A 21,148-nucleotide genomic window follows, 5' to 3' on the forward strand; every position below is an offset into this window, starting at 1 on the left:
GGTTAGTAATTGAAAGATAATTTTAGTATCATAAAAAAATGCAAACATAGTCAATAGGGAAATTGAATGCGATGTAATGCTTAAACAAAAAGTTTAATTTGGAGAGATATAAAAAAAAATTCCATACTTAATAAAGGAAAAATATAGGGCAAGAGAGCTTTTTTATGTGAAAGTGAGACAAATATATTTACCATTAAATTTTGTCATAAATAGTCAATAATAAAACATACAAGTCATCTGAATTTTTTTAAAAAATACATGATTTTTTAGTTTTTAAGTGCTTATTATATGATATAAATTTAACTTTCTCATTCTCCGTATGAAAATAAAACTCTCATTAGGTACACCTTTACTAATAAAAATGTAAAATTCTATTTGAGAAAGTGATCATTACATTTTATTAATAGACAAAAAGTACCTTTGCTATAAAAGAAAAAGCTTATGAAGCATTATTACTTGTTACCTAGTAATTTTTTTTACTCACAAAACTTTATTGTTATTGTAAATTAAAGTATAAAAGAATTATAAACTGCATAGTTTTATTAAAAATATATTTTAAATCACTATTGCATTTTTTTTTTGTAATCTTTTTTCCCCAATTAAGTAGTTAACATCTATAAATGTAGATTTTAATTAGATGCACAAAGCTTAGAAGACATTTGTGAATGTTGTTCTATATTATTAAATGATTACTTAAACTTAAGATCACTAGCTGAAATAATTTTATATTTTTTTTATTTTTTTATTTATAAAAATTAGTGAACAACCTTAGACTTGCAAAAACATCTCAACTATGTTGTATCCTTTTGCAAGCCAAGAGCAACACAGCTAATATCATTAAAAAAAGGAGAATAAACAAAACATCTAAAATGAGGGGGCCAAACCAAAACCAATTGACAAAATAAAGTGAATCTATAAGCAAGAAGAGATACTCTATTACAAATGTACTTGCTTCTAACAAAAGCCGAAGTAGTATCCCACCAACAAAAATTAGATTTATCTATGACTCCAATAGCCAAAATGTCGACACATGTGTTATCTTCTCTATATATGTGTGAAAAAAGCAAAATGGAATCTTTACAAGCATATAAACAGTCCTCCAATCTTTTAGGAATACTCCAAGGAACAATGGAAGGATTCTTAGTAGCCCCAACCACCAACTGCGAGTCGCATTCAATCTAAACTTTTTTCCAATTTCTTTAAAGAGAAGCTTCAAGAGCCAAAATGACAATAAAACGTTCAACAAATCGGAAATTTTGAACCCCCAACATAGGTAGCAAAACAACCCGAGACAGTACCACAATGTTCTCTAAAAATACCTCACAACTAGCATGGCCAGGAGCAACCTTATAACTCCGAAAATTCCCCCACAATATGTATTGCTAACTTAATTTGTTTTCTAATTTTAAAGCTTGATCTTGTGTTATATATTTATTATGTGAGGAGATATCAAATTACACCAGCGTAATTTTGATAATTATTACAACATTTTATAACTTTTGTTTATATAATAAAAAACTTCGTACCCCATTGCCCAGAGACTCTTCGCTATGCTAATATTTTCTTAAAATTTATTGTTGGATTGAAAGTTCTTTTCACATATATCCACATACGTAAAATTTTATATTAATTTGAAATCATTTGTTATCTCGTTCATATAAGTTAAAATCGACTTAATATAAATATCTCAAAATATATTAAAATATGAATAATTTGATTATCTTCTTGTTATTGTTCAATTTTGATAAAATTTAACACAAACAATCTAAAATCTAGATAATATGTAGATATAAATCAATGATTGAATTAATAAAAAAACACATTCTATATCAACTTATAAAAATAATATAATAATTATCAAGGTTAGAGTGATGCAATTTGATTGTTCCTCTTAATAAGTTCTTTTAAGTTTGATAAAGCATGGTATGATTTAAAAACTTAAAAATCAAGTTTATAGTAAAATCTTTGAAATAAAAACATTAATTTCTAAAAAAATTAATAAACTTAAATTTATAATTATATATCAATGAAATTAACAAGTATATAGTCTTTCTGAAAAAAAAAACAACAAGTACATAGTCTTACAATATTATAATAAAATTAATATGATAATAATAATATAAAATGGCCAAAATTTTAAAAGATTTTAAAAATAATACTTAAATAAAATATTTTTAAACGAAGACGTTTATGGAGCGCTCTAGTCTAAACCCTTTAAGGTATTTTGACTTCCATAATCATTTCTAGTTTTCCATCTTTGAAGAATGGGTAATGGAGAAAATCAAAGTATAAAGCGAAGACGTTTATGCGTGAGTAATTATTTTCTACATTTGACAATGAACGACCACTAATCAAAATAAAAATCAAAGTCAATAGAGGGGTAGAACATACTTTCCAATAATCTTTATTGTTAAACAAATTTTGGTTACTTTTATTAATGAAAACAAGTTTTTCAGATATTGTTGGAACAATAGTTTATGATAAACCGAAAAAATTACTGGCTGAGTCGTGGACAATGTCATTTTCTTTAAGACGTTTCGTGGTACTGTCAAAAATTGTGCAAGCAACCTATCAATCACGAAGTCCACAGGATAAAACAGCTCAGATCACTGTATAAGATTCCCATTGCACTAAGGGAACCTTTTCTAGCATTACACCCTCTTGTATGACTTGAAAAGTCACTCTAAAGCTACCTAAAAATATGACTTGAAAAGTCACTCCAACAGTCAACCGAAAATATGACTTGAAAAGTCTCTCTAATAGTCAACCGAAAAGTATGACTTGAAAAGTCACTATTATAGCCAACCAAAAATATTACTTAAAAACTCACTCTTATAGCCAACCGAAATTATGACTTAAAAAGTCGCTCTTATAACCAACCGAAAATATGACTTAAAAAGTCACTCTTATAGCCAACCGAAATTATGACTTAAAAAGTCACTCTTATAGTCAACCGAAATTTTTTAGAGCAACAGAAAGAAAGAGAGAGAAGTTTGCCGGAGATGCATCGGCTGAAATATGAGTGGAACTTGAAGTCTTTTTTTTTTCAAACTTTCATCCACATTCTCCTTTGTTCTAACAGATATTTAACGAATGTATAGTAAAATTTTGCTTACAAATTTTTTTATTAACATTCTTATAATAATAATAATAATAATGAATTAATTAATTAGAAAATTAATTATTAAGATTGTAATTAATTTTTTTGAGTAGAAAGATTGCAATTAATTATAAATATTTTTTAGTTTTAAAAAAATGAACATTATTGATTTTAATATTTTTATCTCTTAAAATATGAAAATATTTTTCCTAATGTCACATGCTTGTGTAATTAACACAAATTTAACCGACCAGTTCAAAACATACCTACTAGTGTCCACAGTATCATTTTAGCCCTTGGCATTTCTAAATTTTTTTCTAGATCCCTAAAATGAATATTATTTATCGACTTAAAAATGAATGCTAAAGAAAAAAATAATTATTTTAGATTTGACAGAGATAAGATTAAAGAAAAATATTTTACCAAAATTAAAATTCACTTAATTTATAAGGACAGAATAATAATTTCAAATTTTAGAAAACAATGAAAAACATTTTTTCGAAGACTAAATTAAAAAAATCACTCATTCGATTTTAAACATTGTCTTTTATATAATAATTTATAATTGTTAATTTTATAATCAACCACCGTGAAAGCACTTTATTTTTTAAAATCAAATTCCTTAAATATCTTTCTAAATTCTAACCCAATTAATTTCATAAAAACGAATCCAACTCAATTAATATAGCTTTGCTTTCCCTTTAACCATCTCCATCTCCCAACGCCACACATAAATCACTCTGCAAAGAATGGAAATTGAGAAGCAATTTAGCGATTACTAGAATTTTATTTCAATTTTCACTGTCTCTATCCCTTTTCAGCTCATTAGTATTGCCCAATGGGCAATGGCAATGAAATTTGGAAGACTGAACACTAAGGAAATTAAGTGTATATTTGAATAATCTCTAAAATTATCATAAATCATGGTGATGAGGTGAATTTATCTTAGTTTTGATCAAATTTTAAATATTTAAATTATTTTCAAAATTATGGTAAGATGAATTAGAAAAAATCATGATAAAATTAAAACAAAACTTCTATTTATATAATAATCAATTATAAAAATTAATTTTGCCACATCCGATCCAAACATACGCTTAAAGATTCACGGCAACGCGGGAGTTCCGTCCATTGTCCAAATGCTCACGCGGCGCAAACTACTGAAACTAGCGGCTAAAACCTTTATATTTTTTATTTTTCATTGTTTTTGTTCCTTTTTATTAATTTCTATATTTTTCATTATTTTTTTTGGTGGCCTTATAATTTTCATTAGGCTAAAATAGGATGTTCTTCTCTTATCTATATTTTAAGATTTATTTTGATTTCTTTAATTTACAAAGTTTTATTTTTGTCTCTTAGTCTTTATTAGATAAAGTTAATAATTTCGTTCAATTATTGATACTAATCGTGTAGATTTTATTGGACGCGTTATCTCTCAACTTATCACATATTACTAAACTGACTAAATTATTAATGTTATAAACTACTGGAGGAGCCAATTAGATTTGACAATTTTTTATAAAAAAATTTAAAAAAGATTAAAACCTAAATTGTAGACAGGATTTAAGAGAATAAAATTGTATTTTAGTATTTTTATTATATTTGGTTTAATTACTGTATAAATTTTACCTTTTAATTCAAAGGAATTCTAATGATAGGTAAAAAATAAAAAAAATATTGTAAAACTAAAATGAATAATTTTTTTTAGTCCCTCTCGTATAGTGGCCGTTGTAAACAACGAACCTCGTGGCTCGCATGTCGCTATAAAACGAGCACCTCTCATTCGAGTTCCGTTTAAAGTAACTGAAAACGTTCCAAATTTCACTGCCAGCGAGGCAGAGAGAGAAACTAGAGAGAGAGAGAGAGCGAACACACCGTTCATTTCTCCTTCGTCGTCGTCGTCGTTTCGCCGTCGCATTTTCCGGCGAGGTTTCTCTGTTTTGTTTAACCGAAATGGAGGATCCGTACGTTCTCGGTTGGATTCTGTGCTCCGTCCTGAGCCTCTTGGCGCTCTACAGCCTGGCCTTCGGCGGAGCGGGCCGTCGCCGCGCTTCGCCGGAGAAGAGGAACGAGTTATCGGAGACCGTGACGACCTCCGCCGGAGAATGCAGATCGGAGAAACGAAACGGCGACGCTGACGTCATCATTGTCGGAGCCGGCGTCGCCGGCGCCGCCCTGGCGCACACTCTCGGAAAGGTAGTTAGATTTAAAACGCGCGTTTCGTTGTTGTTAATCCGTTTTCTTCTTGCATGTGATTATTATTATTATTATTGATGATGAATCACGAACATCAGAACGTGCCTCTATTTTTATCTGTTTTGAGATTCTCATATATAATACTCGCCGTTACTTATTAGAGAAATTATTTGTTTTTTGCGTTTTAGGAAAACTTGTTTATTATTGACGATGAATGAAGAACATCGGAACATGCCTCTGTTTTTCTCTGTTTTAAAATTCTCATGTATGGGACTTGCTGTTATTTATTAGAGAAATTATTTTTAATTGCTTTTTTTTTTCTTCTTCTTGTTTTTGCGTTTTTTTTGAAATTTTTAACTTATTTGGGAGAAAGTTATAAAAAGAACTGTTTCGCCAATGGAAGTTATCTCGTAAAGTATCGTCTATCTCTATCTGCGTTGAAAAGTAAATGACAACGTTGCAGTTTGGTGGACGGGTCACGTGCTTGTCTCGTGGTTTTGTAATTTAACATCTACGGAAATTTCGCATTGAGTTTTTCTCTTGTAATCAGCTGAAGATATAATATGTTCTAATTTAGAAATTAGAACGAATAAGATGTTAAGTGCTCTTTTAATTTAATTTGTTTCAAATAATATATGAAAGAACGCAAAGTCAAAATTGAATGTGAAATTTTATTTGTTTCCATGGGTATGAATATGATGATAGGTATTTGCATAAGTTAGAAACTAGTAGTAGTTTTTCATAAAATATAAAGGTTAAATTAATTTTTTTTCTAATTTATTATTTTGTTTCAATTTAATCTTTTAATTTTTTTATATTCAATTTCATCTTGGTCATCATTCCATCAAGATTGTTAATGATAGAATCTAGTGACAAACAATGTGTCCTTCTCTTAAGTGGACACATGAAGACAAAAAGAGAATGAACGGCGAGCATCAAATTAAACATGAAAAAAAGTAGAGGAATAAATTAAACCAAAATAATAAATCACGGGCATAAAACACTAATTTAACCTAATATATATTAGCTTTAGGGACTGTTTACTCGTTTCTGCGTTTCAAAATCTAGCGGGATTGTAATTTTTGGATGTGGCTTCTCTGAAGTGAGAAGAGTTACGTAGGTAATTTTAGGTATTAACGAAAAATTCAACTAGTTATTATCGTCCTTATTTTTAGTTCTGCTGTCTGCGAAGACCCCACCTATGAGAATCGAATTTGAGTTTGAGTTATTCGGCACTAACTGTTATATTGTTGAGTTGTGTTGTGTCGTTGATTAGCGAGATTCAGGACATACATATTTTTTTGGAGTTTTTAACTCTTAAGGATTGTGTGGTAGGTAGGTTGAGTACTGTTTTTCGATATTTACGAGTGTTGACTGCATAAATATTTTGTATTACAGGATGGGCGTCGAGTACACGTCATTGAAAGAGACCTGAGTGAGCCTGATCGAATTGTTGGAGAGTTGCTACAACCCGGTGGCTATCTCAAATTAATTGAGCTCGGACTTGAAGGTAGTGTAAATATTAACTATTGCATGCCGCTTATTGTACTTGTAAATTGTGGTTGATCATGGGTGCTGGAGAATTATATCTACAATTTTGTCTGAACATCTGTGCCAAATGATATCCGTCTTGTGTTTAACTGCAGATTGTGTGGACAAAATTGATGCTCAGCAAGTGTTTGGTTATGCACTTTTCAAGGATGGGAAACATACTCGTCTCTCTTACCCCTTGGAGAAGTTTCACTCAGATGTCTCTGGCAGAAGCTTTCATAATGGGCGCTTTATTCAGAGGATGCGGGAGAAAGCCGCCTCCATTCCCAAGTATTGATTTCTTCCTTTGCGGCTTTATACTTTATAGAATATGCTTACTAGTTCTTGTAGTTGTTTGTCATATATAAAAAAACAGATAAGAGATTAGAGATTGCTTGTTACAGAGTTACAACTAGTTACAACTACCTTTAGGATTCTATTTTTGTAATAAATGTAAAATTTGACCTCAGTTTATGTGTTTAACCTTGATGCCATTTTAGTTGATTTGGTTTGATATTCTAGTCATGTTACATGAACCAAAGTAATTTGATTGAAAGTTGTTCTGCCATTAGCTTCTGTTTCCTAATAGTATTTGATCATATCATCATACGGGCAGCCAATTGATATAATTATCATAATGCTATCAGAATTCAGAATAAGAACCAGAATGCCAACAGTAGTAGTGATGATATGAGAATTACAAATGTGATTTTAGTTGTTCAATTGAGCTAGAGATATTTACTTGTAAAGTCATATTTACATGGTGTTTTTTCTTTTTAAATATTCTGCAGTGTACGATTGGAGCAAGGAACAGTCACTTCCCTAATTGAAGAGAAGGGGACAATTAAAGGTGTGCAATATAAGACCAAAGATGGTCAGGAATTGGCAACATATGCACCTCTTACCATTGTTTGTGATGGCTGCTTCTCAAACTTACGCCGTTCTCTTTGTAATCCTAAGGTGAGAATTCCTTTCAGCTTAATTCTGTGATAGAGTTTCCACGAATCACGATCAAATCAGTCAACTTTTTCCTATAAACTAACCAGCAATCACACTAGAAAAAACTTTTTGCTATAATTTATTCGGAGTTTTTTTTTCGTTTTACATTATTCAAACTTTTTTTTTTCTACTAAAGGTTTTCTTCGTGTTTGTAAGAATAAATATGTAGAACTTGAATTACTAATTTTTTATAATGCTGTGTTTGCAGGTGGATATTCCCTCATGCTTTGTTGGTTTAGTTTTAGAGAACTGTGAACTTCCATGTGCAAATCATGGCCACGTCATACTGGGAGACCCTTCGCCAATCTTATTCTACCCTATAAGCAGTACAGAGATTCGCTGTCTGGTCGATGTACCTGGACAGAAGGTTCCTTCTATTTCAAACGGTGAAATGGGAAAGTACTTGAAGACAACGGTGGCTCCACAGGTACCCCATTTTATGCTCTAAGTTCTAGAAATTGTTTTTTTAACTCTGGCATGTGATAAACCTTTCATTCAGTGTAGAATCTTGTTCACATTCACATTATTGGTCTGTTAGATTGTGACAAAGTGTCAATTGCAGATTCCCCCCCAGCTTTATGATGCCTTCATTGCTGCTGTTGACAAAGGCAACATAAGGACAATGCCAAACAGAAGCATGCCGGCAGATCCTCATCCTACACCTGGAGCCCTTTTGATGGGAGATGCATTCAACATGCGGCATCCACTAACCGGGGGCGGAATGACGGTTGCATTGTCTGATATTGTGGTGCTGAGAAATCTTCTAAGGCCCTTGTCTGACCTGAATGATGCACCCACACTCTGCAAATACCTTGAATCCTTTTATACCTTGCGTAAGGTAATGTTTAGCTTTTCGCATTTTCCTTTATCTAACTTGATGGAGCAGAACTTCAATGAACTCATTAAAGCTTGTGAAGCTAATGTTAATCTTTTAATTTGTAGCCTGTAGCATCCACCATAAATACATTGGCAGGTGCTCTTTACAAAGTTTTTTGTGCATCCCCTGATCAGGCAAGGAAGGAAATGCGGCAAGCTTGTTTTGATTATCTCAGCCTTGGAGGCCTATTCTCGGAAGGACCAGTCTCTTTACTCTCTGGATTAAATCCTCGTCCCTTGAGCTTGGTTCTCCATTTCTTTGCTGTTGCAATATACGGTGTTGGCCGTTTATTGTTACCATTTCCTTCACCTAAGAGAGTATGGATTGGAGCCCGGCTAATCTCTGTAAGTATTATTCCATTATTTTTAGTTCAGTTTTTGTGTCTGAATAAATAGCAGGGAAGCTAACTCCGTAAAACAAAAATTTTCTTGTGTTAGGGTGCATCTGCAATCATCCTCCCCATAATTAAGGCTGAAGGGATTCGTCAGATGTTTTTCCCTGCCACTGTTCCAGCTTATTACAGAACACCTCCAGTTGCACAATAGTGAGTATATGTGAAATTAGTGAATATATTTTGAAAAATTTAAGGTGCTGTCGATAACATATGGTAGCTTATCCTGCTTTTTGTCAGAATTGAGGGAAGGTTCAGTTCGTAGTTCTGTAAGCATTTTGGCTTCTTTATTGTGTATTCTTTGTAGTCTGTAACTCAATGTTATAAGTGAATGTATGATCTCTCTTTCCTTTTTGGTACACCAGAAATTAAATCCATGATCTTAAACTAAATCACCATCCACACTGGCCACTTAAACAACTAAGTATGGCATTTAAGCAAATGAGTTTTGTGCATATTCGATTTCGTAAATAATTTATGCATCAGAACATGTTTGTAAACACAACTCATAAAAATTCAACTTGTATAAACATAAATAAATAGTATAAAATAAAGTCAGTATTGAAATTATTATAGTATTAACTTGAATTGATTTGTTATGTTTATTGGTACCGTATTCAGCTTGTAATCAAGACACTGTTCATCTATGAATTACTCTAATTCTTCTGTTGGCTTGATCTAGACTTGATATTTAGGTGAGTTGTGGTTTGGTCTAGGTCTAGCTACAGACGAAAAATACGTCTTGCAATTTCAAGAGGGAGAAGGACATAAAAATTTAAAGTGATAATCGTTAGTTTTAAATTTTGAAAACTTTAAAATTTAAAACTAATTTTCGGTTTTATGATTTTAGTTTCAATTTGTTGTAGCTTTATATTTTTAATAAAAAATGAAGTAAAAAAGTATACGGATTACTCAAAACCACACAACATTTGAGTTTATTTGATGGTGATGTTGGTTGATGAGTAATAACAAGCAACAATAATGGTTATGGTAGTAGTAAGCAATAAGTGATGAAGACGGTGAATGGAATGACAATTGCTAGTAAGACAGAATGGTGGGTGCGACGTCAACAATGATGCAACTACACTTACAAAGTTACACAACTTACAACTATGACTGCTAGTTGGTGACTGTGATATGTTGATAGGAGAGTTAGTGGCGGAGGTAATCTAGGAATATTTTTTGGAGAGGATGGAAATATTGAAAAACTTAATTTTGCAAATAAAAACTTAAAGCCAAAATTATATTTTTCGTTTTAAAAATTGATCTAAAAATATTTTGAAATTTAGTTAAACAATTTAACTCCATTATAGCTAAATTCATCTTATTTTAAATTTTCCATTTTAAAAGTAAAACTAAACTTGCAATCATACCAAAAATAAATTTAGGCTTTTATTTTATTATTTTCCTTTTAAAATTTTAATATTTTTTATTTGTTTCGTTAATGACGTGAAACTCATCCATTTATTCTTAAAATAAGATGATAATTTATTGTATTTAAACTCTATTAGTTATATACTAAAGATATCTAATTCAATTGATTAAGAAAGATATATGAATTATTGTAAATTTTCTATTGTGATAACCTTTGATTTTTACAAATGAAAAAATAACTGACTCATATGAATAAGAAAAACTATGTATGTCAAATAAAAAATGTTTGAATGCATTTTGGACCCGTCTTCTTTCTCATATATTCCCTTTATTAGTCTAACATTTAATGTGTTTATTTTTAGGCGCTCTAAAATCTAAATGTTATGAACATTCTATTTGATCTCCTATTTTTTAGAGCTACTTAAGTACTCAACAAACTCTCTGCATATATCTATTCTTCCCAAACCCCACTCAATAGACTCATATTTGGTTGTTCTTTTTTCTTAACCGGTGTCATAAGAACCGCAGCCGAATTCGGGGTAATTGATGATTCCATATTTGATTTTCTATTAAATGCAACCTATTTGCAGTCATACGATGATCTATGAATGTATTATGAGATATATCATTTAAAGAAAAAAAACTAACCAGACACAACTTTTTGGGCTCGTCATCTGATATATCATTTAAAGTAAAAAAAAAAACATTATATGGAACTCTTGAAACTCTTACCAAGTAAGATAAAAAAATATGTACTGTGCCTAGGTTAAACTACAGCCGCTCAAGAGTATTTTATCGGAACTAATGAGAGTGAGGCTACCAAAGGAACAACCAAGTTAATCTCAATAATGTTTAACCCACTTTTGTGAATAGAGGTATACCTAAGGGTGGCCATGGCCCCCCAAAATTTTATATATATTTGGCCACCTCAACCAAAATCATCTAGTTCCGCCACTGTTTGTGAACTTCTCGTTGTATGCAACATTTCTCATAATTTATACTTTTATTCATTAAAAAGGTTTTATTTTAAAGTTTTTTGTAAACTTCTCGTTGTATGCAACATTTCTCGGAGAAAAAAATACCAGAAGAAACATACACGTTCTTTTTAACCCATCATAAATTTATTTGGACCCTACTAACATCAATCCTTGTATTAAGGAATCTAAGAAGACCACTTAATTGAATAGGATAGCACTTTCAGATGGTAGGAAAACACCAGTAGTAGGAGGTAGGTCGTCTCATTATTAATGACTTCAAAAACAAACATAAGATGATAATGATTTGGTCACGTTCAAAATTAGGGCTACAACTTGTGTGAATAGGTTGGAAAAAGATTACAGTTCCCTGGCGGGCGTGGAAGAGTTTATTTACAACTTATTTGAACTTATCCAATGATATTGACACTTATTTGCAATGCTTATTAATTAAATATGTATTTCTTCAATCAATTTCCCGGAAAAGAAATTCAACGCATCCAAGGATAACAGCTTTATAATACAACACATCAACATCATTATTAATTTATGATGTGATAATTTTTAAAAAAAAAATATATGATATGATGTGATAATTACCCAAAATTTACTAGCAGCAAAATCATATTTTAGCTGGATGATAATACTATTTTATGAAGTTAAGGAGGACCTTTGATGATGATTTTGAATACCTCACCTTTAAGGTTCCAGGATTGTTAGGCAGAGGTGGCCAATTACAGATTCTGGTTTTTTCTTTCCTGTTGTATGGCCTCATATGAACAAATTACTTCTTTGAACTTGGCCTCAGCAGCCTCTGTCACATTTTCACATTCAAGAATCAAATAATCAATAATGTCATGGTTTGAGATAACAAGATCTTAATAGTAGCTTGCAATGGTCTACCTCTATTATCCTGGTTCTGGTCAGGATGATACTGCTTTGCCTTGGTCCTAAATGCTGTCTATGAAAGAGATAAGATAAAAAAATTATAAAACGAAACTAAGACGTGGTAAAGCAATATATATAACAAAATAAGCAATTTACACATAAGATGTCCAAAATCAAGGTAAAAAAGTATGGACACTAAGTACATCCTTGCAGAAAACCTATTGTTATAGAAAATCTTATACTTGAGTTTATAGATTAATTGTTCCCCCATTATACATATCATTTATAGTTTGAAGTGCGATGCAAACTCATTTATTCAACGGAGCTTTCCAAAGGAATTTTGGCAACTTATTAAAGGGTTTTGCTAGATCAATCACCATCATATGTGAATTAAGATAGATCACAGTCTCTAAAATCAAAATACTTGATAAAATGTAAATAAAAATTATGCAGTTTTATGGTTTTACTTGAGCATAAACCATAATGACATTATTTTTCACATTAATGCACTAATTTCCAACAAAAGGATTACGGAACTAGTTGTTTTAATAAATAAGAATGGTGCTAAACCCACCAGTCCGCCACCCATCAAATAATATCAACCAAAGTGTCAATCATAGCCATTTCTTACATATCACAGAGGCAAATAGAAAAAAATAGATAAAGGACTATCACCATAGTTCATATTCATAAATCACTCTGTTCATCAATACAGATGTGATGCATATAGTTTACAAAGCATACAGTAATATGCAAGGAGATAATAATGATAAAACGAAAAGTTACCTTAATCTCCGCTTCTGTATATGGTGTTGTTCTAAACCTGAGATCCATATAAAAGGAACCTTTAATGGCTAATCATGAATGCAAAACAGGTACACTATTGCTAGCTTATTATGTAGATGGTACATGATTTATGCATGGTTTTTCATTCACAAATAATGGTCTGTCAGCTATCAACGGATACCAAAATCACACAGCCTTTTTTATTGGGTTGTAATCACATACTGCTCTATATGAGATGTCATTACTGACCCTCCTGATGTGTCATATAATATCTTCAAATATTCTTGTTATAGACATTTTCTTCCTCTCAACATGATTCTCATATTTGAACAATATGAACTGTGCATGCGCTATCTTGTGTTCTCTCATGTCATATAAGTAAGCACAGTATTTTTCTTTCAAATCGCACCTTACCCAATCCTGTATCTGATATTACAAAGGCAAAGTTTCAATGCCCATCACAATATGCTCACCTATCACTATATGCCGTAGGTGAATGTAATAGAAAAATGAAAAAGATTTTACTTTAAGAATTATGTGATTAAAATGTAGCATATTAAATAAAGAATTTACTTTTGAATTTTTTGATAAACTACAAGCAAACAAGTGCCAGATCATTGTAGCAACTATGGTCTCAAATGTATCAAAGCTTTTACTTATAATTTTCAAACAAGTGCAACAGCATGGGCTGTTGATTTTTTTAAATAAGATCAAAATCAATTATTACAGCATTCTGTTAGTTAAGCCAATATCTTGATTTTCTTTCTTCTATAAAGACAGAAAGAGAAAGAGGATTGGGTGACAAATAACAGGCCAAAAATGTAGTTAGTTAAAATCTAGGGAGGGAAAGACAAGTTGAATGTCGAGGATGCTTAGCTGGAAGAAAGAAAGTAGGGAATCCTAACAGAAAGGGTGCCATGTGATAAATGGGATCATGGCAGTAAGGAGTCTGAGGACATTGTAGAGGTGGTTTTGGCCACTCATAAGGCTGGGAGTTGGCTGTTCCTAAGACTGGGATTCTCTTGGTTTTACTATGATATTTTATTTGTTGCTGTTTTTTTTTTTAATCTCCAAGAATTTCAGAATACCTACTGATTGTAGGGAGTTTGGCTCTATTTCCTATTCAATCGCTCCAGTACTTATCACATTCTAATATATCTACTGCTAATACAAGGCACTGAATAACATAATACACAATATTTCCATAAGTACCTGTCAAGACCTAAAACTGAGTAGTGATGTGATAACGAATAGTTTCCGCTCCCTCTTTGAGTATGTTGATTGGCCCACTGCTCTCTGAAGGATGCTTCAGCCTTCCAATACCAATCATCTCTTTGGAAATGTTGATGATGTGCACCGGCACCATTTTCCTTCCAGCTCTCGTAGTTTCTTCTATGCTTATCCCTTTCTCTATTAAACACACTTTGCATACGTCTTATTCGTTCCTACAAGAACCGACCCAGACTTAACCAACCAATTAAACATCTATGCAAGCAGAAAAAGCGCATTTTCTTTGTGACTTACTATGATCAATCAACTAATAAATACACATTGCAGTGAGATTTGTTTTCGTCACAAAATACGGGGATTCAGATTCACCCATCTGAAGATTGCATCACAACTTCCATCATAATTTTTTTAAAAGGAAACATATATTTTCTCAAAAATAACAATAAAGCAAGTACAGAAATTAATGATACCATTGGCGGACCTACATTAAGGTCAGGGGGTGCAAGTGCACTTGCACCCCCTTAATTTTAAAAATTCACAAGTAAATTTTTTCTTAACTAAAATCGTATATTTTTGTATTTTATTTCTTCTATATTTATATATTTGAACCCCCTGATTTCAATTTGTATAATTTGTCCCCACTGAACTCTGGGTCCCGGGTACGCCATTGAACGATACTGTACTAGAAAACTCACCACCCTCTCCATCTCCTCCTCATACTCCTCTTGCAATCGCTTATTGTACCTCTTCCATGCTTCTTCTTGAAATGCTGTTCGGAAAGAGCTGCCTCCTTTTGCCTGCGACCTGGACAGCTACAAACAGTTCAATAATAGCACATGCGATCAGTTTCACTGTGGTTGCCGTGCATCTCTAGCTTGTAGTTCAAACACGAATTTTTTTAAACTTCTTATACAAAGCAAACCCCCTGAAGACATGAGAGGAAATGCATATGCTCATAGAATATTAAGATTACTAAAAAAAATCTGCCACCGAAAATCAAAATGATTTTGGTGCACCATTGTGTATGTTTGGATAAGCATTTGCAAAATTGATCTTGCTTAAAGTTTGAAAGTTTTTATTCTAAAAGCAACTGAGCAGGAAAACTCATTATAAGATTTTTTGTCTAATGCAAAAGCAACTTGCTTTTAACTTGATCAATTCTGGACTAAACATGTGAACCATAAATGGTGAACATTCACTTAAACTCACGTTAGCTGGTATTTTTAAGTGATTCTGGATCATCTAACGTGAATCCGAACACGGTATCACTTCTTCACATGACGGCACAACCACCACAAAAACACGGTCTGTGCGAGATCGAGATAATAACCGAATTGAAAAAAAAAATGATACTACGAAGTTGCAACTGAGATTAAAATTGAGCATGCAAACCCTAACATCATTATTCTGAGAGAAATAGCAATTAAGATAAACATATTAAAAAACTAGGAACATAATTGCAGAAGATTCAAACAACAATTCGAAAAGCAAAAAAAAAAAAAAAAAACAGAGAAACTCACGGAGAAAGCAGTGACGGTGGCGCCGATTAATCCGAAGATGAAAACTCCCCAAAGCTTAATATCTTGCGCTTTCTTTTCGTTCCTATCGCTTTCGTCTTTGTTCATTTCTGAATCAAACTCAATAATATCTCATTCAACGATTCAAGTCACCAATTATTCCACAAACCAAACACATCTCTCTTTCTCTCTCTATAAATTTCTCACAGCACCAAAATCCAAAACTCTTTTCTTCCCTCTCAACAGCGATTGTCATCTATTTATTCTTTTCCAGCTTCTGTTCAACGAATTCACCAGAACCGGTTCGGTTATTAATATTATTAATCCGAATAAGCACTATGACGTGGCACCACATCATCCGGTTTAACTTTTCCACATATTGGGCCACGAATGGCCCATTTCCAATAAGGCCTGGCTGATTGTCAATCACCGGCTCGGCACGCACCGTTGGATTCCACCAACCGACACCAACAGTCTCTGCACTTTTTTTTTTCTTCATTTTTTGCATACACATCTCCACAAGAACAAAAAAAAAAAAAAACACACACACACACACCATAGTCTGTTTTTTCTGTTTCTCTCTCTTCTTTCTATATGTATTGCGCGCAATTCAGATCTAGCTTTTGCACAATGCAAGTTCTATAGGCTCGTTTGGTTTTGCCGGTAATTCGACTTTTGTTGTAACGTGCTTTCAGTGCATTATTGATGTAGCTGCGTAGCTTTTCGTCTTGTTTCCTTATTGGCATTGTGGTGGTGATTTGGTTTCCGCTGAAAGCGTTTTCACTTTTCATTCACGTTTTTTTATTTGTGTATTGCAGATTAGTGTTTACTGAAACAACGTTTTTTGTGATATCGAGAAAAAAAAAAAGAGTGATGTCGAGGAGACCGGGGAATCCTACTAGAAGGTTCGGTGACAATGGCGGTGGATTGTTCTCTTCGAAATCTAGGTCGCCACCGGTTTTGTCTATTGCGCTTGTAATTGTGGTGAGATTTTTCTTTTGATGTTGATTCAATGCTGTGATTTCACTTTGAGGAAGATTTTTGCTGATTGATTTGGCTTTGGCAACTTTATATTAGGGAGGTTTGTTTCTCATTGGCTATATGTATAGAGGCTCAGGTATTTTGTTATTGTTTTCATTTTGTTGTTACTTTGATATGGTTTTTGGCTCGTTTTGTTTATCTATTTAATTTAATTTAATATTAGTGTTTTTTTCTTTTTTCTATGTAGGTGGATCTAGCAGCCGTATAGATTCTGTTAGCAGGGTTGAAGGTAATTTTAATTTTATTTTCCTCTGGATTGTGAGAATTTATGGCATGGTCCCAGAGCATCCAAACAAAACAAAACTAAGGGGGTCTATCTAGCTTAGTATGTGTGAGATATTGTAAACTTTCTGTCACGTGTCTTTGATTCATTACAAAAAGAGCTTCCAAACAAAACAAAACCAAGCTCTTCGAACGAACACCTTATTACATGCTTCTAGACCACTATGGTTTTGACTAATCTACATGTGACATGCACACAAGTTTGATTAACTCTTTCTTGTAAATTGAAAAAAATTGGCCATGTGTCATGTGAAATTGATCGGGACTATGGACATATATTGATATCAGACCATGTAATAATTTCTCATTGATTGTGATCTGTTTCACCGTCAATTTCTTCGTGCATTTGAAATATTATGGTAGTCTTTTAGTTGGTATGCAATTAGTGTCTTGTGTGCACTCACACAGTGGATGTTGTTGATTTTCCTAGTTCATGATTACTTGAGGTTAATTTCTGTTGGCAGAGAAGTATTTTGACACACTTGATGGATGTCAATTAAGTTGAAGTCTTAAACAACAATACAATGTTGTGTCATGTATTTGGATATGCTGGAGCTTTATCGGTGTTATGAATGATTGTTTACTCGTTTGAGCTGACCTTGAATGATGGCTTGCTGCATCAAATGTGATTTTCTAGTCATGTTTTTTGTTATGTGATTAAGACTTCATGAACATTTTCTCCTCTTTGGAATTGGAGGTGTTTGTGGTTTTTTAATCATAAAATATTCAAGATGTTAAGCCACATGATGCTTATCTCCTCTTTGTTATGTGGGTCTGTCCATTGAAGGCTTATTGGTGCATGTGAATGCATAGCGCATAAAAGACTATTCTTTCATTCAAGGAATTTCATTTCTGATAGTTGTGTGGTATAATAAGTCATATGTCGTTCTTCCAAAGAAAAAAAGAAAAATAAAACTTGCTCAATACCCATTTTTATCCGACTTAATGCTTCTAGCAGATGAAAGGCATTCAGTTGTTTCTCTTTATTGAAATATAAGTAAGCTTTTATTCATGAATCCTAAGGTTGAAAATTGCATACTTGTTCGTTTCTTCTTGCGGTGGTGGGCAACTGTTCTGGTTCAACAATCTATGATTCTTTGTGATGATGTAAATTTTGTAGATCATGGTCCATTTTTATTCATGGTGTTTGTATAATTTATTGTGCCAATCATGATGAATTTGTTGAACTTATTAAGTGAAAATGATTTCTATCATCCATTAATGAGTCAAGTATTCAACAATTACTTTTTAATTCATTTTCTTGGAAACGTAATTTTTTGGTAATTAAATGTTGTTTTGATGTTAAAAAAAAGCATAATGCACATATATTGTGCATTTATAGTCCGTTGTGTATTTAGCAAGTTTTCTATGCGGATGTATACATTTGTTGAATTGCGAGTCTTGAAAAGTGGCAACATACCTCGTGCTATAAATTTCATATTTCTTTCTCGAAATGCATTTTCGTACTTTAATGAAAAACAGAATGTGCTTTAAAGACTAAAGTGCATCATTGAAATGAATAAAAAAATGTTCATTCTGATATTAGTGACTTTTTATTCCAGTGGATGGAGATGGGTTAGAGGATCACATGTTAATCCCTTACTTTATAAGACTCTCAAACTAGTGGAAGGTTTTCTTAGAACATTCTCTTCCTCTCCTTTCTCCTTCACCCAAATATAACTTAAAAACCATTACTTAGTATTATTATCTCTATCATCTGCTTTATCCAATAGCCTTTAGCTTTCCATTTAATTGGATTCCAGATGTTCTGTAATGATATACATTACTTCCAAATGCAGGTGATTATTTGTGCAGTGGAGAGGTCCAACAAGCAATTCCCCTTTTACAGAAAGCATATGGAGATAGCATGCATAAAGTTTTGCATGTTGGTCCTGATACTTGTTATGTGGTCTCTAAATTGCTGAAGGAGGATGAAACTGACGCCTGGGGAATAGAACCATATGATATAGAGGATGCTGATAATAATTGCAAAGCACTTATACGTAGAGGCAGTGTGCGTGTGTCTGATATCAAGTTTCCTCTTCCATACAGGCCAAAATCTTTCTCTCTTGTAATTGTTTCAGATGCTCTGGATTACCTGTCTCCCAGATACCTCAATAAAACTCTTCCAGATTTGGTGAGGGTAGCATCTGATGGTGTAGTGATATTTACTGGTAAGAGCATTTTATGGAATCTTGAAATTAGTGTAGATTCCCATCAATGAATAAAATTTATTTTTCTGTCCAAAGAAATTCTTTTTATTTGAAACTTTCATAAAATCAGTTAGCTTTGCAGTTTTTTATAGAGCTACATAGCCAATGGTGTTGATTGATTTTTGTAACCAATCCCACCTAGCTGTTATTGAGTCCAAAAGCTTGGTGGCTATTGTTGAAGAATGGAGCATCTAGTATTGAGAGCAAAAATTTTGTTTGATGTAGTGTGTTTGAGCTTATGGGAACACTTAAAATGCCTCTTATTTGACTAAGAATTATGATTTACTTTGTCTGGCGGTAATTTTGATGAGTTATTGGGATCTTGAGCTTTAAATATACTGTTTGTTTTGATAATAGCTTAAAAGACTATCTTAGCAATAGTCAATAATCTCTTGGGTGTGTCACTGACATCTGATAATATCTATAATGAAGGTTTTCCCACCACTCAAAAGGCCAAGGTAGCGGATGTTTCTAAATTTGGAAAAGCGGTGAGTGGATTTTATATAAAGAATAATAGAATGTTATCTATGCTTTTGTTGTCGCTTTAAATTTATTGTCAATTACCGAGCCTAGATAAATAGAAGGTCCTTGATCCTAGACTCTCAACCTTTTTAAAGCTAAGGATATTATCGCCTAGGTATATCTTTTATTTGTTTTATGTGCAAAAAGTGGGAAAAAAGTAACTGATTCCTCTTGCTTTAGGCCAAGATGAGGAGTTCATCCTGGTGGGTCAAGTTTTTCCTCCAGATTAACTTAGAGGAGAATGAAGCTGCTGTTAAGAAGTTTGAACTGGCTTCATCCAAGAGTTCATATGTTCCGAAATGCCAGATATTCCACTTGAAGTCACTCCATTGACTTGTGGGATGATTCAGCATTGGAGCTCTGTTGCTGCTTCTCCATTTTCATTTAAAACACTTTCTTCTCTATAAAGGTAATTTAATTCTTGGAAATATACTCGCCATAGATGGTGTATCATTTTTGTTGATAGATTTTTATTCTTTGAATTCCAGCCCCTGACTGTAAAAGACACATCAATTTAGTATTTTTACTAAATTATTAGTTGAATTAGGCAATCTATAAGTAAGTCGCAGTGATTGTTGTGCGAAAGTAATATTACTTCTTTTGTTGAGATATAAAGATAAAAATTAAATGTCATCATATTTTGTTGAATAATTTGTCAAAAGGATGTATAAACCACATCCTTTTCCTTTAGTTTACGTCTATCATTTTGGGTCTGTAGATTACACAGGAAAGTACAATACCTGAACGGGAAGGAGACTTGGTTTTCCTAATGCAAGAATAAAGTAAGAAATATCATTCGTTGATGACAAAATCAATGGATGACATTCCATCACATACATTATTTTATTATGCTTGTACACGTAGTAATATTAACTGTTGATTTTCACGTCATGACTGAATTTTTTTACCAACATCTTAGTGATATATATATATATATATATTTACATTTTTCACGACAATAATTCAAGACATAATTCAAAAATGTAAATATATACATATTATTAAAATGTTCACTTTAATATTGTAAACTCTTTCTTATTTTTTGCCAACCCTTTTAATCCAATTAGTTGAATGAACGGAACTTAGCTTAGCTGAGTTTTCCATTGTCAAAAGTCAGTTTGGTTTAAAGTTTGCTAGGAATTTGATAAAATTAATTTTGAACCATTAAATGTAGTTGAATATGTGTTCAAATTAATCTCAACTGGCACTAGAGTATAGACTTCACAAT

General features: G+C 32.4%; 3 protein-coding genes across 7 annotated transcripts; 2 read left to right on the forward strand and 1 right to left on the reverse strand.

Moving 5' to 3' along the window:
* The first annotated feature begins 4,887 nt into the window (after positions 1 to 4,887).
* On the forward strand, positions 4,888 to 9,470 carry LOC114385447 (squalene monooxygenase-like). Of its 2 annotated transcripts, XM_028345529.1 has the most exons (9): positions 4,888 to 5,296; positions 6,695 to 6,806; positions 6,943 to 7,117; positions 7,618 to 7,786; positions 8,034 to 8,252; positions 8,388 to 8,663; positions 8,768 to 9,046; positions 9,140 to 9,246; positions 9,334 to 9,470. In XM_028345529.1, coding segments are annotated over exons 1-9 (1,581 nt in total). In that variant the 5' UTR covers positions 4,888 to 5,053; the 3' UTR covers positions 9,335 to 9,470. The 2 variants fall into 2 exon arrangements, with proteins under 2 accessions (XP_028201330.1, XP_028201329.1); XM_028345528.1 differs by having other exon boundaries at positions 9,140 to 9,470.
* LOC114385450 lies at positions 5,854 to 16,143 on the reverse strand. 3 transcript variants are annotated; one of them, XM_028345535.1, is made up of 7 exons: positions 15,866 to 16,143; positions 15,041 to 15,157; positions 14,328 to 14,560; positions 13,116 to 13,152; positions 12,345 to 12,402; positions 12,139 to 12,255; positions 5,854 to 7,810 (listed from the first exon to the last, which is right to left on the reverse strand). In XM_028345535.1, exons 1-6 carry the CDS (start codon positions 15,968 to 15,970, stop codon positions 12,176 to 12,178), a joined length of 630 nt encoding a protein of 209 aa, XP_028201336.1. In that variant the 5' UTR covers positions 15,971 to 16,143; the 3' UTR covers positions 5,854 to 7,810; positions 12,139 to 12,175. The 3 variants fall into 3 exon arrangements, with proteins under 3 accessions (XP_028201336.1, XP_028201333.1, XP_028201337.1); XM_028345532.1 differs by lacking the exon at positions 5,854 to 7,810 and having other exon boundaries at positions 11,882 to 12,255; XM_028345536.1 differs by lacking the exons at positions 5,854 to 7,810; positions 15,041 to 15,157 and having other exon boundaries at positions 11,888 to 12,255; positions 15,866 to 16,000.
* LOC114385449 (probable pectin methylesterase CGR3) lies at positions 16,062 to 20,610 on the forward strand. Of its 2 annotated transcripts, none has more exons than XM_028345531.1 (7): positions 16,062 to 16,164; positions 16,681 to 16,846; positions 16,940 to 16,979; positions 17,091 to 17,132; positions 18,985 to 19,359; positions 19,831 to 19,886; positions 20,101 to 20,610. In XM_028345531.1, exons 2-7 carry the CDS (start codon positions 16,736 to 16,738, stop codon positions 20,251 to 20,253), a joined length of 777 nt encoding a protein of 258 aa, XP_028201332.1. In that variant the 5' UTR covers positions 16,062 to 16,164; positions 16,681 to 16,735; the 3' UTR covers positions 20,254 to 20,610. The 2 variants fall into 2 exon arrangements, with proteins under 2 accessions (XP_028201332.1, XP_028201331.1); XM_028345530.1 differs by lacking the exon at positions 16,062 to 16,164 and adding an exon at positions 16,204 to 16,525.
* The last annotated feature ends 538 nt before the right edge of the window (positions 20,611 to 21,148 follow it).

The sequence above is a fragment of the Glycine soja genome, chromosome 14 (genome assembly GCF_004193775.1).
Source record: "Glycine soja cultivar W05 chromosome 14, ASM419377v2, whole genome shotgun sequence".
Classification (NCBI taxonomy): domain Eukaryota; kingdom Viridiplantae; phylum Streptophyta; class Magnoliopsida; order Fabales; family Fabaceae; genus Glycine; species Glycine soja.